Source organism: Haliaeetus albicilla, chromosome 10, assembly GCF_947461875.1.
Source record: "Haliaeetus albicilla chromosome 10, bHalAlb1.1, whole genome shotgun sequence".
Taxonomy (NCBI): Eukaryota; Metazoa; Chordata; class Aves; order Accipitriformes; family Accipitridae; genus Haliaeetus; species Haliaeetus albicilla.
In genome coordinates, this window is record NC_091492.1 from 40,402,085 (window position 1) to 40,419,663 (window position 17,579).

A 17,579-nucleotide genomic window follows, 5' to 3' on the forward strand; every position below is an offset into this window, starting at 1 on the left:
TACCATTTGAGAGCAGCAGCTCAGTCTGCTTGTGTTAGCAAGATTAAAAGCAGGAGCTGCAGTGCCATTGCAAGCACTGAATGAGTGGGACTGTTGCAGAGTGAACTGTAGCTGAATTTTGTCTTTTCTTCTTGCTTTTTTCACCAGCTCCTCCCCCCTTCGTTCCTACTCTCAAGTCTGATGATGACACCTCAAATTTTGATGAACCAGAGAAGAATTCGCGGGTTTTATCCTCTACGCGCCAGTTGAACCCAGCAGGCTTCTCTGGTGAAGATTTGCCGTTTGTGGGGTTTTCATTCATCAAGGCGTTGGGGATCCTCAGATCAGAGTAAGTAGGAATTACTGCTTAGGTGGATAGGACCATTGGAAAAATGTGAAGGTTTGTTACAGTGAGGATGGTGTGTGTGGGGAAAAGCTGTTTTAACTGGCCTGTACTCTGCTTTAGGGAAGCTGCCAGATTCTGGCTTTATCTGTTGCTGGCTGTGGCTTGTGCATGTCCTACCATTCTGTGATTATTTCTGGGATGAAGGGGAGGGAAGGGAAGGAAAAGATTGATTCTAAACCAGTTATCGTTAAAATTGTTGTTCAAATACTTTGAATTAGTTGTTGCTGTTAGCCAGGGAGAAGTAGGTGATTTCATTTCTGGTATTGCAGATCCCTGAAAGAAGGAGAATACTGAGGAGTTCAGAGATGGAAAAGGCGGGGGGTGTTATTTTATTGGGTCAGAGAGTGGGCACCAAGTACTGGGGATGTGTAAGGCTGAATCAGTGATCTACAGAAATGGAGCTCCACTAATCTGGGAATGTGCAGTGATGGGTCAGTGAACGAGAGAAGGAGCTTCATGGCAGCTCGCTGTGTGCTGTTGGGTCAAGTTAAATACGAAGACTGGACAGTGCTGTATTGTGTGTTAACAGACTGGAGATTCAGATGAAGTATGCGAGGGTGTGTGTTTGGGGAGGGAGGTACAGATCTAGAAAAATGGTTTTCAATTGAAAGAAAACATGCTTTGTGAGAGAATGGAGTCGGAGAAAAAGAAGAATATAAATAGTATGGTATAAACCATTTGGTGTGGTGGGTGGTTAGTTTCTGATGACAGAGCTATTGAAAAAGTATTAGTGCAGTATGTTAAGTTGAGAAGTCCTTACCTCAGTATCATGAGGCCTCTCAGGAATGCAATGGCTTTAGCTGGGTTAGTGACTCAATGCACTAAGGCGCTGTGTTTTCTTGTCAACTGTCGTTCATTGCTGCTAGTTAGTTCCCTTAAGGGGCTTCGTTGTCAATCTGTCTTAATCAAGTTTTCATTTTTTTTGTCATATTGGTTGTGATAGTTGCTCTGCGGTAAGTGTGTAACCAAATCTGGTGATACTGTTGACATCTTTGATCTTGCCTACACCATGAATCAAGGTTACGTGATGGTTATGCCAGTAATAAAAAGGGAATCTGACTATCCCTCCTCAGCAGAGTTGCTTTTATGACAAAAGAGGAAGGAAAGGAGAGGACATAACAACCAAAAAAGTATTCTTCTGGTGAAATGATCTAATATTGTCAGCAGAATTAGAAAAATGGAATGTTATAACTGTAGATACCTGGGGTTAAAATCTGTCTTGTTTTAGAAGTGAAATAACTTAAGGTGTTATCTTTTCTGCCTGGGGAACTGCAATCCATCTATCAAGGCTACATGACCATTCATGTAACAGTCAGAAGAGGCTCAACAGTGACCGTATATGTATGGTAAAAATGTATATGTAACCGGGGCCCAGGACTAGAACTGAAGAGGTGTGTGAGGTAGTCTCAGGAACAGTGGTATAACTGTGTTGGAGGTTGAAGGCTAAAAAGTAATATAGATATAGCAAATTGATTGATGTGCTTTCTTTGTGGAGCTACTACTAAAAATGCATATTGAAGTTATATTTGAATTTTGGTAATATATGAGAAGGGGTATAGCAAAAGAATATAGAGATTAATGTGCTCTGGAGAAATTTTGACTGAAGCAAAATTTCTGCTTGGTGTGGCCTGTTTTTTTCTGAGCTGGAACAGAAGGACATCATGTACTTAATTTTCCCCCAAATAATTTTAATATAAGTAGATCTTAGTGCTTTCTTTTTTAGAATGGGATCTCGATAAATGCGCTTTGATATTTTTATCAGTAAATACTTGCATTTTGTTCTAAGAAGGTGATTTAAATATGGCAAAGAGTATATGGAGACTTGAAAATATCTGTGTTTAAGTAATGCAGTGACTAGTTTATTCTCAATATCACTGCAACACTGGGTCATAAAGATAACTTCTTACTTATAAAATATTGTGTGGTGTATGTTTTACTTGAGGAAATAAAATACTGTTTCTGTCACACTACCTTGAATATCAAATTCTAGATGGGGAAGAGAACGGTAAATGGAGGGTAGGCTTATCTGTTGTGAATCTTGGTATGTCTTCTCTGGGAGGTCCTAAGTCATCAAGTTTATCAGTCCAGAATTTTTGTTCTTAAAATCTTTCCTCCGAAAGTCTAACCATTATGGTTGCTAAGTGATGCAGATCTGTTTTTCTGTGTCTGCAGCATGATAGCTCTAATGCCTCTAGTGCTGCTCACAGTTAGGCCAGGCAACTGCAGAGTGCCATTAACAAGGTCCTTGAAACTTTCATTGCTTTTAATTTGAGGGCTGTCAAGATATGAGTTTAGGGTTATACCCTTGCCCTTGTTCACTGGACAGTAAGAAGCCATAACTGAGCTCAGAATTTCAAATACTTCAGAGAAAAGGCAGTTTAAAAAAAAAAAAAGGACAGAAGTATGAAGGAAGTTCTCTTTTCCATTCTCCTCTTTCTCCCAACCACTCAGGGTTGGAAGGGTTCACCTAAGTCACTTAGACCTGTTGCTGGAAATTATATAGTCAGTGTGTGGTTTAGAAGGGTCCACTGAATTAAAATGTCCTGTATGTTGCCCCATACTATGAGTTTTGAGAAGAATTTGTGACCCTATAACAAATGTAAGATTTAATAAAAGAGCAAAAGGTGTGACAATAATGCATCATAGGAAGCAATCAGGAGAAATCAAGGGCATTGCTTCTGTCATAGGTTCCTGTACTAGTAAGGTGTTTGTTAAATAAATGTCCTACGTGATTCTAAGAACTAGGATCAGGCTGCAGAGAAGGACCAGCTAACTCCTCCCGTTATGGCCTCTGCATTCTTGATATGGGGGGAGAAATGCCTGTCTGACTGCAAATCTGGCTGCTAGTTTGGCTGCGAGTGTGTGACTGTGACAAGGTAACAGGCAACTGAGAGTTTAATTCCATTAAAAGCCAGCCCCACCTTACATCTTGTCCCTAACTATGGCTGTTCTCCAGTGCTTAGAACAAGTGAGAAAAACCCTTAGAGGCCAGAAATAAGCATCAAGTGGTGAAAAAAAATTGTTCTTGTCCTTTGCAGGTGACTAGCAGAAGCCCTAAGGCATAAGATAACTATATTATAAATCCAGGGATAACCAAATATACTAAAATACCTAATAAAAATAAATACCTAATAAAATATACCAAAATACCTAATAAAAAATAAATTCCTAATTAAAAAAATAGTTCATGTTGTATATTTCTGCCTGCCCCTGTCCTCTCTTAGACTGGAGTAAGGAGCTAAAGAGGTCTGACTACTTACGATACAAAACTTATGTTAATACAAAATACGTGCTAAACCAGAACATAGAGACCTCGTCACAGGCAAGGCTGACAGTGGGACTAGTACCTAATCTCAGTTGCCGATATAGGTTGTTTTTTTTTTAATTATCTATCAGAATATAATAAATGTAATCCTAATAATTCTTGAATTGTGGTCTGTGAGGCTTCGGTAGATGGTCCAAATCTTTTCTGTAAGTTCCTAAGAAGTGGTATTTTTAAAGATTTTTTTTTTTTTTTATAATTTTAAAATTTGATATGGATCCGTGATTGTCATTATAAAATACTGAGAGTTAAAATGGGCCATTCATCCAAAAAGAAGGACTACCGATTTCTTCCAACAGTTTGTCAGGTTCTGGTAAACTCTTTCACCAAAGATAGATTAAAGAGGAAGCACAGGATGAGCATACCAAAAATATGCTTTGCTTCAGCTAGCTCTATTCACAGATTGATGGTATCACTGTTTGTTTTTGGTTGGGTTTTTTTTAGGCCTGAGCAAGCATTTACGAGGGGGCGGAAGGTACAGATGAGTATAATGCTAAAAAGAATAGAGCATGAGGGACGGGGGTTGAGATTATAGGCATGTTGTGTGGGGGCCAGGATTAGGACAGATGGTGTCAATTGTGAGAAGGAAGAAGCACAGGTGAGTTGGGGGTTTATGAGAGTGGCATAAAAGAACAAAGGAAGGTATGAGGTATGATGCGCAAGAGAGGTTAAGATATGAGTTTGATACCCCAGAATCATCTTATAGCTTTTCCTGTACTAATACTTTTTTCTTCTTCCTCCAGTCTTAGTATGGTGAGAGAAGCTTTTACACAGCTAGCACCAGATAGTTCTGCTGGTCGAGGCTGTTGCTGATCTAGCTGTGAAATCACTAGATAGTCAGCTGTAAGTTAACTTGGTTTTTAGTCATGCAGGCAGTGCTTCTTTTGAAAGTAAATTGGCACAGCTAGTGCTATCAGCACTTGGTGCTATAGACGACTTTTTTTTTTAATCTTTTATTGCAATTTTCTTGTTGATGTATGCTGGTTACCTTTTGTTAATCTTTTTTTCACACTTCAGAGGAAACAGTAGAAACTGCTCTGTTGTGCTAAAAGAATTGATCCAGATGTAGCAGTTAATTAAATGAAATATTCTGAGATGGTACCAACCTGAATGATAGCTTTGCATCATGGATTTTGATGTTGGATTGTATGTATTTAATTTCTGAGATGATGCTGACTGAGGAAGAATCTAAGTGCCCCAGCAACGTGGGTATTTTCCACCTTGTCATGCTGTGTTGAGAGCTTATATCACCCTGACAAGGCTTATTAGATTAGTCACTATTCCATTTCTCTTGATTTCCTCTGTCTGCCCCCTTTCTGATACTTTGAAGGTTATATGGATGTTCATGAAGTTGTTCTAATATAATTTGTACCCAGGAAAGAATTACTGGGAAAGGATGTCTGTTAAAAACTGTGTGTCCAGTGCTGACTGAAGTCAGCTTCACTTGGAGATAAGATGTACTGTTTCTGTGACAAGAAAATCGTCGTGTCACCAGGACATATGTTTTAAGGAATTTCTTCCTCCTTTTGCACGGGGATGAGGGAGAAAGATTGTGGTTCTAGTTTGTAGCCTTCTCTTTCCTCACAAAACCGGCACCAACCCTGAGGAGCAGCTCCCTCTACAGTCACCTGAATGAAATTCAAACTTCGGTCAATGCAAGTCTCCTGTGCTCTATCCCATCCCATAGCTCCTGGCTGAACAACGTGTCTCTGCAGAGCTCTGTATCTTCTTGCCTGAATCTGTCCTTTTACTTCCTGTGTTTGCAGTGCATATGGATGCTTTAATCTGGCTTGCTAGGAGAAATTTTTGAAATGCAAAATGGTGCCTGTAATATTAGGCTCTGATTCTTTTATTAGCAAATAAAATAAATAAGCAGAAATAACAAATAAAATTAGCCCTTTTAGGGAGGTGAAATAGAAGTAGCAAATAAAACCAGGTCTGTGAAAACTGGCTAGAGTTTTCTTAGGTAGTGTCTCAGATTTGAAAAGAATAAAAGTAAAAAGGTGATGGCTAATGTTGAAATTATAATTAAAAAAAAAATTACTTTAGCCAGTACAGTTCAGAGCTGTAAAGCTATATTTTTATTATAAAAAGATTTTCAGACTTGTCTTAGTACACATTTGCAGCTATTTACATAAATTTGATTAACATTTTAAAGCAGATTCCTTAGTGTCTTTTTTAGTTAATGTGAGCTTTAATTTGTATTTTTAGACTGCTTTTCTCAACTATTCATTTTTAGCCTTGTTTGTACACCCAGCTGTTATGGGATTTAATATGCATCTTTCTCAGATGGTTGCCTTTTCTCTGTAGGAGTATAGACACGCTTTATAAATTGATTTTTAAATATGGTAATCTGATGGGTCGGATGGATTGGACTAGGACTAAAGGAATGCTTTACAAAAGCATTCACTTTTAACATTTGTTTTTTATTAAGTCCTGATCATATCTGTATTGTCGATGTGCAGGATTCTTTCTTCTAAGTTTTTCCACATCAGGTTTCTGAAGAAATATTAATATTTGACCTTGCAAGGCAAAATTGGTGAATTTTGCTATGTTTGTTTGCTAGTATCAAACCAGTGTTTCCTAATGACTGCTTAAGGTGGTGGTACTGAAGATCTGTTTTGATACAGTTATGCTGCAGCATTTTCATAAAAATCCATGTGTCTTTTTTTGTGACTATCCTGCATATCTATTTGGATTACAGAGTAGATTTTTCTCAGAAAATGGTGGTGATGGAATCAAACTTTTCTTGGTGTTAAGAAGAGACTGTGCTGCTGTGTGTGGGTGTATGGCTATATGCAGAGAGCTGCTCAAAGCTCATTTCTCTCCATGGGGATAACTGGCTGCATACCAAACTGTGGCCAGGAGAAGCAGAAAGCAATGTGTGGGCAGACTGTATGATCTTTTATTAGCACCTTCATTGTACTTCTGTGTTTTCATCTATCACTTAACACTGGTTCCATCACTAACTGCTTAAATATCTAATTTGAATCATTTTATGTGAGGGAGAATGTGATTTTTAAAATTATGTTTTGATGTGTGTACTTAATTTTTTGGTTGAAAATTACATATTTAAGACTGCAAAGCACTAAAAATATGCTCCAAGACATTGAGTGACTTCCCATCCTTTTCCAGAAAGAATTTAGACTAACAGAAATGGTAAACTTCTTAAATGTTGAGTCCCAATTAGACAGAAGGCTTAAGAACATGTAAATATTTCCCTCAGGTTTCTGGAGTCAAATTGTTTGAAATAGTACAGTTAAGTTGTGTCTCATGAAAAAAAATTACTTATAAGTGGAACTCTGAAGTTCTGCAGTGTGACTAATCATATTGATATTGATTGAGTTTGTAGGGATCATATGAATTGGGTTAGGAAAGTTTCAGTTCAATTTTGATTCACAGAAGGTAGCTAAGGATGTTAAATTCTTCTTCCTGTGGTGCAGATTATGACATGTTAAAGTTTTTAGGGCTTTTGTACTACTTTGATGATAATTTTAAAACCTTTTTAAAAATAAAGTACAAAATAAAAAGCAATTCTCTGAAAATTTGTTATCTTTCCAAATGGTTATATTGACTTTATGCTTTGTTTTTGTTACATTTATAAATCCGTACGAGTTATGTGAATGTGTTGCTGTGATTTATTGTTTTGCACTCTAACATCGAAGTCACTGATGGAAAATATAAATATTGTAACTAGATGTACACATGGATTATTTAATAATGATGTACTGTCATCAGGCTTTATGGAATGTTTGATCTGAAATGATGGCTGTTAGACTGTGATTGCTGCCCTTTTCTTTTATCCTGGTATAAGTAAGTACCCAATGACTTTACCAAGGCTGCATAAATGCAGATTTCTGTATCTTTTGCCTATATTCATGTGCTGTTTGGCTTTGCTCTTTTAGATCTGTTTTTTCAAGTGTGGATTCTCCAGCCAAGATCAGCTCCATGGAAAAGAAACTACTTCTCAAGAGCAAAGAACTCCAAGACGCTCAGGACAAGTGTCACAAGGTATTTATTTAGGCGATTGGCCATCTCCATTGCTCCAGGAATCTGCAACCACTGTATGTCCAGGGATCTGTCAGATGCTGCTGATCATCCAGACTCGTGGTGGGCAAAGTGCTTTTCCTTCAGTGAGGTGGCTTCCTGTCCAATACAAAGGGAGATGAATTTAGGCCATGCTGTTGCTCTAGATACTTTTATCTTAACAAGAAGCGGCTCTGGATTTTAAACAGTCCTTTTCTCAGCGTGACACAGACGACTGCTTCTGCCTGCAGGCCGTGCCTCTTCATCATACGCACAATTACAGCAGTACTGTTCTGAGGTTCTCTTCCTAACTCATCAGCTTCTACTTACATAACTGTTGTCACCTCACTGATTACAGTGAACATCTTGTAACAGTTGCTGTGCTCCAATAAAGGGAACCCGGTGGAGTCTTTTAAAACTTACTGCTTGTTTGAGACTTTTATGAGAGTTCAATTACTTTTCTTCCTGCTCTGTTCTGGATTTGACCATTTGCTCCTGACAAGGAGATGGGGGGAAACCATCTTCTGGTCCAGCATGGATTTGGGATAAGGTTAAAGTAACCCATCTCTGCAAGTCAGGTGAAAAATGATTGTATCTTCTTTGCTAACTGGGGTTCGAAGAATGACTGAATATGAACAAGCAGCTTGAATGAATGGGGTGACTTAGACTTACTACTTGTCCTTAAGAAGAACTGTGCGTTCCTGGAGCAGAGACAATGGTATTGGAATTTAAACACCATTTGGAGAAACATAGCTAGAAGTCTCTTGGAGACAAATTCCTTACAGAGCTCTGAAAGTAGCAGTTAACAAAGCTTTTGAAGCACCCTTTATAACCTCTTGATATTTATTGCAGATGGAGCAGGAAATGACGCGTTTGCACCGGAGAGTGTCAGAGGTGGAGGCTGTACTTAGCCAAAAGGAGGTGGAACTGAAAGCCTCTGAGACCCAGCGATCCCTCCTGGAGCAGGACCTGGCCACCTATATCACAGAATGCAGTGTGAGCCCTTACACCAGTCCTTTCAGCTCTGAAGGCCTGAAATCTGGTGGTCTTTGCCTTTCTCTTCCATCATGGTTTCAGTGGGGTACTTGATGGAGAGAAAATAATATGTGAGAGAATATCTGTTGAACATGGAACCCTGAATTTTTTGCAGAGGCTTGCTTGATAGTTTTAATCAAACTTTGTTTCATGGTCATGTGCTTAGAACATACAGGAATGACTACTGTCCTGGTCTTGCTGAAACTATTTGTGATGTTTGTCTTACTGGTTGTGCTAGAACATGCTTGGGTTTAACTTCTTGCAGGTTTCTTAGCCATAAGAGGATGGGGCCTAGTCAGTACCTAGACAGAAATCTTCAAGGACAAATAAGAGGATTAGGAAACAATGGTGTTTCCCCCATCTGTGGTATTGTGAGTTCAGACTGATCCAGTTCCCCAGCATAATGTCAGGGATGATGCTAGGACAGATGCTATTTTTCAGGTAGAATATAAAAATAAGGCTGTAAAACCATGTCTTCAAAGATCATTTGGCATTTTTCATGGGAGCTGGAATGTATGCCCAGTTGTCCTGGCAAGATTCCAGTGAGGATATTTTCATTCTAGTTAATAGTCTCTGTATTTTCAGTTGGATATAATAGTCTGTTTCCTCTCTTGTACCAGGAAAAAAAATCCAAATAATACTCTGTTTCAGAGAATTGAAAAGCATTTCTGATGGGTTTGTTTGTTGGGAAGCATATCTTAAAATGGGGCTGAGTGATTTTCCTATACCAAATGCTACTAGGTAAATAAATAAAATTCAGTTTGTATCTTTCTGTTGAAGAATAATACACAGTTGATAGGAGGACCACTGGTCTGTCAAAATTTGCAGGTAAGGTATGTGGTGAGATACAGAAGCAGCTCTTCTGTTCTCTGTAGAAGTTTCATGATGATTAAAGGATTTAACTCACTTAACAGCAACAAGAAAAATGAATAAGCTTGTTAGTAACATGAAGTTGAAGGATTGTATCTAGGTTGTGAATTAATAGTGCTAGATAAAATATACATAAATGCTGTCAATAATGGATGTCTTTTGTGATCTCTGGTTTTTGTCTCTAAACCTAATGTGAGGAAGCAGAGATTTGAACTAAGATTTAAGTGTAGTAAACAGTGTTTGTAAAATGGGCTGCTTCTATCCAGATAGAAGCAGCATTGGCCATGAATTTCTTTAGAGTTCCATAATTGGTGCCTCGATTTTTTTTGATGCCTCACTGCAGTCAAGGAGGCATTTGTATAGCTAAAGGTCTTTATTATACAGCCATCTGAAAAACCAAAGACTATGTATTGAACATTTTGCTTTCTGCAGAGCTTAAAGCGAAGCCTGGAGCAGGCACGGATGGAGGTGTCTCAGGAAGATGATAAGGCACTACAGCTACTTCATGATATCAGAGAGCAAAGCAGAAAACTGCAAGAGATCAAAGAACAGGTATACCTGCTTCTTCGGGGAGCAGAGTGGCTATCTACAAATAGATATTCTTGGCATATTCTAGCTGTTGCCAGGATTACGTTTTATGTTGGTAGGCTGTGATGACTCCCAATCTGTGTGTTTTCACATGGTTTCTTAAACAAAATGGTAAGCAACAAAATTACACTTTTGTGTGTATTGCAAGTAAGCACAAACTCAAAACTTCCAAGTTTTTCTTTTCCTAGTCCGGAAAGTACTTTGTCTATAAAACCAGCTTAGGAGAAAGTTGCAGTGCTTCAGTAATGTGCTGCATTAGAAATGAACTATGCATTTTAAATGGTCAAGCTATACAAATTTCACAACAAGTTAATGAATCTTCACCTGAAAGAGAACTGAGCTAGCCTTAATTTTGTGTTGTTTTTTCTTCTTCTTTCTTATCTGATTATTTTAAATGCTTAATAGTCTTTCAAAATAGAATCTGTGTTGCCTAACCGTTCTTTTGCTAATTTAATCTATTTGCAAAGTAGATGTTCATAATTTTTTTCCACTAGAAGAATATTGAAAATTCATTAATCCATACAATTGTTCATAAGGAAAAAAATGTCAAAATTAAATGAAAATATGGTGACAAATGTGGACATTTTTAGGACTTAAAATGGTCTACAAGACAGAACCCATTCAGTTTTATGAATTAATAGCAACACATTGTGTTAAGAAAAAGAAATTGAAATTTGCTATGACGTTCAAACAATTCTTTGCAATTTTCTGTTGTTTTTCATCTTCAAAGCACTTTACAAACATTAATTGACTAATTCCGTAGTGTTTGAGACAAGGAGGCCCAGAAACCTTGGTAATAAATCTCCAGACATGAGCAGCTCTTACGTAAAAAGTAATGAAATGCAAAAACAACCCTTGGGATGTAGCAGGCCTCCATAGACTTCTTACAGCTTTCTTCTAGCTGGTTGTTTTATGTCATACAGGGGATCTAAAGCTCATTACTCTGTGTTCTGGTGCTTTGTTAGCAAAGTTGTTTTAAATACTGAAATGTGGAACATTTTGGGTGATGATAAATATCAATAGATTCTTAGGCAGTATGTATACATGTAACAGAGGAAGAATAATGCAGGTAATTTTTAATCAAATATTTTGTCCTAGAATCTCTTAATTTGGCTTGTGAAGATTCATGATGACATGAAAATGCTGCTTAGGTCAACAAATGAATCTGTAATGTCCTGCAGACTTTCACATCTGAGGTGGTCTTCTGAGCTACCTGAAACCTATGTGCAAGAACACCGCAACAAAACATGCAGAGATGTTTTTGCTGACTCATACCAGCAGGTGGACCTTAGCCATTAAAGACTTGGATCATTATTTTTAAGTCAGAGGGAACTGGGAGGTGAGATGGAAGAGCCCCTTAGAGTTTTGGTGTTGAAAACCTGAAGCTTGAGAGGAACAAGTGAAATTGACAGCAAATCAGAATCTTCAAAATCCAATAATTAGGCATTTGGTATTTTCAGGGCAAGACTGTAGGTTCAACTTAACACCAGGTACTTGAATAGAAGAGTGTGGTGGGTTTGTAGTTTTTTGTTTGTTTGGGGTGTGTGCTTGTTGGGTTTTGGGTTTTGTGTTTTTTAAATAAACCCGTGTTCTGGTCATTACTTGATGGAGACCCATGTGAATGGATGAACTTGCAACAAATCAGAATCTATAATTTTTGAAAGGCCCACTCATTTGTATGTAGCTACCCTGATATGATTTGCTTCAGGTATATGTCCTGAGCTTTGCCTGTTCATTAATACGCACTTAAGTACATTTTGATAGTTTTTAAACTATGAGCAGTGCATATGCAAGAAGTATTGTTCTGTGTCGCCTTGAGTGATGTGGCCTGTTCCTCTGACCTGACCGTGAGATTTATTCAAAGATAGTCTTAAAAACATGAAGAAACAAGAAAAACTGAAATATTACTAATTGCTTCCTCTTCTTCCTTTTCTCCCTCCCTGTTCTCCTCCCTTCCCAAACACTCATTTTCACAGTGGCAACTGTAGTCATACCTGTAATTCTTTGGTCAAGTGTTTGCTTATATAAAAGCTGAGTATTTTAGAAAGTCTTAACAAATTATGATTTCTGAGCAGAACATGTATTCCTTCAAACCATTCTGCCTTTTTTATTCACAAATGTATTTGTATGAAATGAATATTTGAGTTAACGTATGCTCAGTTATCGTAAAAAGGCTGTAATTCTTTCCAGCAAGAAAGTAAGATCATCCATGGAAGGACTAACAGGCAAGACTAGGTCCCCTGTCTGACTTACAAACTGAAGAACCAATCTGGAAATTACAAACCAAAGAGCCATTCTGCCATGCTCCTCGTAATGGATAGTAAAGCAATCTGTTAAAGGCCCAGCTTCTTTAAATATCTGCATAAGCTCTCCATGTTGCTAGAGAATCATATGCTGACATTAGGGTCAGTGTTCATGCAGTCACTTGTCTAACTAAAGACAGTTGGCTGTCTGGAAGGAGTGATGACAAACCTGATTTTGTCATGAGACAGTTACTCTTTTGAATATGGAGGTAGTCAGGCATATTGTAAGATATTAAAATGGAAAGAAAGAGAGACTCCCCCACTGTCAGTCCTTCATAATATTTTTTCCTAGCTCTTGATGTGCATGTTTTCTACTTGTTCTCAGCTTCATAAAAAGTACTTTGGTTTTGGTTTTTGTTTGGGTTTTTGTTGTTGTTTAGAGTAATTTTATAAAATGTATACTTATGGGACTTAGTAAATGCTAAATAAACATAATCAAATTCTTTTTTTCCAGTGAAGGTACAAGAAGCAATCTCACAAGCTAATCTCAGTTTGAGTACCCAGTTTCATCGAGATAGTCAATTCAAATGTTCTTTTATTCTCCAACTTTCCCTATCCAAATGCCGTGTAGTGTCCTGCATGGGGAATCGTTATTTCTGCCTATATAGGCAAATATCTTCTATGGGCAATGTGATTTTTAGACAGTTTTTCTGAATTAATGTTTGATTTTAGGTTGTCTCCCACATGGAGCAATATGATACTTTTTAACTCTGTCAAGAGAAAATAAGTGACAGCTAGAAGCCACAGTATGCTACCCCTCTGCTTCTCCTTCTTTCCTTTTCCCAAGCTGTGCAGATCTGTGGTAATTGTCATGTTATCAGGGATGCATGTTGAGGGAGCATCCTGGCATTTAGTAGAGACATCAACTCAAAGGCACATTTCTGTTTCCGAAGTTAGAAATGTAAATATATTTATCATTTGTATGTAGATGTTTGTATGTGTTTCTGCAGTGAAGCCACTCTCAAAAGGTCAATGTTTTGACTTTATAAGGTATTGACTTGAAAATGGCAAGACTTAAACCAGAACACCATAGATATGTTATTTTATTTAGCTCTTATTGTTTTCTTTTGTACTTTACTTCTCTTCCACATATTTTTAAATGCACCTCTTGCCTGCAGTCAATATTCTGGGATCTGCTGCTCCACATATTTCCCCTGTTGCCTCTAAAATGTAATACCTTTTCCTTCCCTTCCACCACAACTACAGGAATATCAAGCTCAAGTAGAAGAAATGAGGTTGATGATGAATCAATTAGAAGAGGATCTTATTTCAGCTCGCAGGCGTAGCGATCTTTATGAATCGGAGTTGAGAGAGTCCCGGCTGGCAGCTGAAGAATTCAAACGTAAAGCTACTGAATGTCACAACAAATTGCAAAAGGTAGTTTAGGCTTCATGGGGGAGGGGGCTGATGCTTGCTTGAATTTCTAGTTCTGTTTTAGACACAGGCGAAAGTTGTGTGTGTGTGTGTCCTCTAAAGATTAGCATAGTTTGTACAATGAATACAAAATGTCTTTCAATTTTATGCTTGAAATAATGTAATTTATACTTTGTGTAAATGCTTGTGTTTTAATTGCATTAGTTGATGACTGGATAGAAGACCACTGTACTACAACTTTTCCTGAGACTTTTATATATTTTATATTTAAGTTACAGGTTAAAGATCAAGGAAAAAATGAAGCAGGAGAGTTGTATTCCAAATTGGAGAAGGTATGCTACTTCAGTGTCCTGGAGTTTGCTTCCTGAGTCTTTCATATTATGCACAAAAACCAAGAGTGTCTTTGGCTGGTCAATGGCATGCACAGCCTCACATCCCTCCCTATTTTTAAAAATTTTTTTTTAAAAAAATCTTTTTCTTGGTGTGATTCACTGTTCTTTCTGATTTGATATAAAGCTGTGTCTGGGTATCCTGTTCTTAATGGATGTGTTCAGAAGCTAGGCAAAGACAAGCCATTATGTGTAATCTGAGTTTGGAGTTAGGTTAGTGATACATAAGGGTTTTCTTTATAAATAAAGAATAACAAGTGAAAAATAAAAAGAATTCTGAGTATTCTCACACTGAACAATCTACTTGGTGACCAAAATATGAAATCAAGAAGTAAGTAAAATGGGAGTAGATTTGCCAAGGAGCATTTTGGTATGTTGGAATTTACAGGGAGGAACAAAGAGTTTTGGCAAGTGAATTAAAATAAATACAGTACCATAAGCAGAGAGCATTTTTTCCTTTTTGGTTTTATGACACTCTTTCCCCCATCTTTTTATTTAACTGTAGATCAATACAGAGCAGCAGGCCAAAATCCAGGAGCTGCAGGAAAAGCTGACAAAGGTAATGTCTGGGTGGTAAAAGTGAATTTTCCACAAGATTTTCCAGTGAAACCTTAATGCAGAGGAGGGATGCACTTTGTTTTATCCTCAAAAATAGAATTAGTCATAGCATGGGGGATGATAAGGAAAAGGGGGTGGGAACTGGTATCTGAAATCATTGGTGTTCTCAATATGCTTTCAGCTCTTGAGACATGTCAGCAGTGTTTATTTTTACAAATGAAGCTGAGTCAGAACTGGAGTAGTGTAGAGAAATTCTAATTTAAAAGGCCAGTTTGGGTACGCTGTATGCAGTGCATTGGTCCCTTGCTTCTGAAGACAGGATTCAGATGTTTTTAGTTCACTAGTGAAATACATGTTGGACTTGGTTTAGTCTCCCAGTATACTCTGTTTTAATTACAAAATCACTTTCCAATTCGGTTATTCACAGTAAAAATGTTGAATGATAAGGATTCACAACAGAATTAAAATACCTTAGCAATGTAAGCCGAAGGAAGTACATAATACCTAATGTTTGCAGTTGTGATCAGTCACTTAAGAAGGTGCTATAAGAACAGTAGAACTTCTCTTATTGGGATCTTTCAGCAGAAAAGAAAGTGGTTGTCATAAAAATCCACTGAGAGAGCTTTTCAAACTTGGCACCTACCAAGAGAGGGCTTTTTCAAGGGTTAGTGTTTTAGAATATGAATAGGAGGCCAAAACTATGTAGAAATAGCTCTTCTAATATTTCAAAATAGTCCTGTTTTAATCCCCTCTCCCCTTTTCTCCTTTCATTAATTCTAAGGAATTATCTGTAGGCCAACAAGTTATTCTCCTAGTGTTTTAGTAAGAGTATTTTGTTCTTTCGAAGAACTCGAGCTGAACTTGGGGGTAGGCTTTACTTTCAGTACGCAGAGACAATTAGAAACTTGCAGTACAGCAAGACAAACACGTAGATCTCCTGGATTTACATTTTTTTGTGAAACAGAAAAGAATTATGTAACAGAAGTTAGAATTTGGGTTCCTGCACATGGTTGTAGGTCTTAATTTTAGACTGCTAGGCCAAAGTTCTGTAGCAATTTTATTTAGAATGTTGACCATCTTGAATTTACGAACTTTTCACATACCAAGGTGTTTTTGTGTGTGTTTTTCTTATAATACCTGTCCCCCCGCCTTTGGACCTTTAGGCTGTCAAAGCTAGCTCAGAGGCAACTGAACTTCTTCAGAATATCCGTCAAGCAAAGGAGAGAGCTGAGAAGGAGCTAGAGAAACTGCAGAATCGGGAAGATTCTAATGAAAGCATGAAGAAGAAATTGCTTGAAGCGGAGGTGAGTGGAGAATGTCTTATCTGGAGTAAATTAGTTACTGGGATGTGTCTCAGTTTAGGAACCCTCATCTGGATGACTGTGAACAGCCTGTATTCCTGCTGAAACTATTCATGGGAAAGTGATGTTACATGTTAATCCATTTTTAATTAAAAAGCATATATTTCTTTGAAGAAAACTGAGAGGCTTTTTATTTACAGCGAGGAGTCAATAAGGACATTTGGTTTGCATAAGGCATTTGAGGTGTGATGAGGATGTCAAATATAAAAGACAACCATATATTGACTGCTTCAGCTGACTTTTTCTAGAAACTACTCATTGCTTTGCGACAATGCAGAGTTGGTTAGCCTAAATGGCAGTTAATAATTGCTCTACAGGAACGGCGCCATTCTCTGGAGAATCAAGTGAAGAGGTTAGAGACTGTGGAACGAAGAGAAAACCGTCTAAAGGAAGATATTCAAACTAAATCTCAACAGATTCAACAGATGGCAGAAAAAATTCTGGTGAGCAGAGGTGAAAATGAAAAATAAAGGGTAAGAGTTTGTAAGAAAGGGGTAGGAAAGGAACAGAAGACATAGAATTGCATTGAATAAGGTGGAAATTGTTGAGTAAAGGGATTTGTTTCTTGTGCCAGTCATACTGGAGAAAGCTTAAACACCCAAATTCTATTTGCACCTTTAGTTACAAACCTCACCCCTATACATTTAGTCTTTAATACTGCTTTAAAATTCTAGTTATCTCAGTGGGAGCACTTTTAAGTCCACTTAGTAATATTTAAATTAATTACCTAATGATTGTTTCAGGAGTAAAACATTCTCAGGACAGGATACTGTAGCAATAAAAACATTAAACTAAATTGCAAAGGAATTTAGAGGTCAGATCTACTTCAAATGCTTACATTTTGAAGCAGAGAGAAATTAGTCATCTAAACTGTTTGTCTCCAAAGATAATATTTGTCAGGAATCCATTTTCACCCACATACCTTCTCTGCTGGCAATTTCTCTCCTTGTTAAAACTATTAAATCTTTACAGCAAGTTGGTATGTCTACAGTGAACCAAGCAGAGGGTGTTTCTAATACTTTTACTTCCCTGGGACAGGAAGCATAATTTTATAGTGGAATAATGAAATTAATTTTGTGTTTCTCATGAGTTCTCTTTCTGTGTTGCCAATATGACAAGGAAAAAAAGATTACATTTTATTGGTAGCAATCCTGAGCATAGACACACCCGAGGAAGGCCAAATGGAAATGTACAAATAACAGTATTTGGAGTCAACAGATGACCCATACTTGTTCTGGGTAATAGCTGCATATGTAGACTTTAGCATCAGAATGCCTGAGCATTCTCAAGAAAAGGTAGAATCCGATCTTTAGTAGTGCTCTTTCTTTCAAATTGTTTTGATAACCTGAGTGCATGGGAAGTGAGAGA

At 37.6% G+C, this 17,579-nt stretch overlaps 1 protein-coding gene across 2 annotated transcripts in view; it reads left to right on the forward strand.

Moving 5' to 3' along the window:
• The window catches only part of CIT (citron rho-interacting serine/threonine kinase), a 73,516-nt gene that overhangs the window by 15,947 nt on the left and 39,990 nt on the right, over positions 1–17,579 (forward strand). For both annotated transcript variants that reach the window (XM_069795275.1, XM_069795276.1), the window contains exons 10-18: positions 148–328; positions 7,613–7,718; positions 8,586–8,729; positions 10,071–10,190; positions 13,736–13,906; positions 14,176–14,235; positions 14,798–14,851; positions 16,014–16,154; positions 16,529–16,654. In XM_069795275.1, coding sequence (XP_069651376.1) covers positions 148–328; positions 7,613–7,718; positions 8,586–8,729; positions 10,071–10,190; positions 13,736–13,906; positions 14,176–14,235; positions 14,798–14,851; positions 16,014–16,154; positions 16,529–16,654 — 1,103 coding nt within the window. The remainder of the gene's footprint in view (positions 1–147; positions 329–7,612; positions 7,719–8,585; positions 8,730–10,070; positions 10,191–13,735; positions 13,907–14,175; positions 14,236–14,797; positions 14,852–16,013; positions 16,155–16,528; positions 16,655–17,579) is intronic.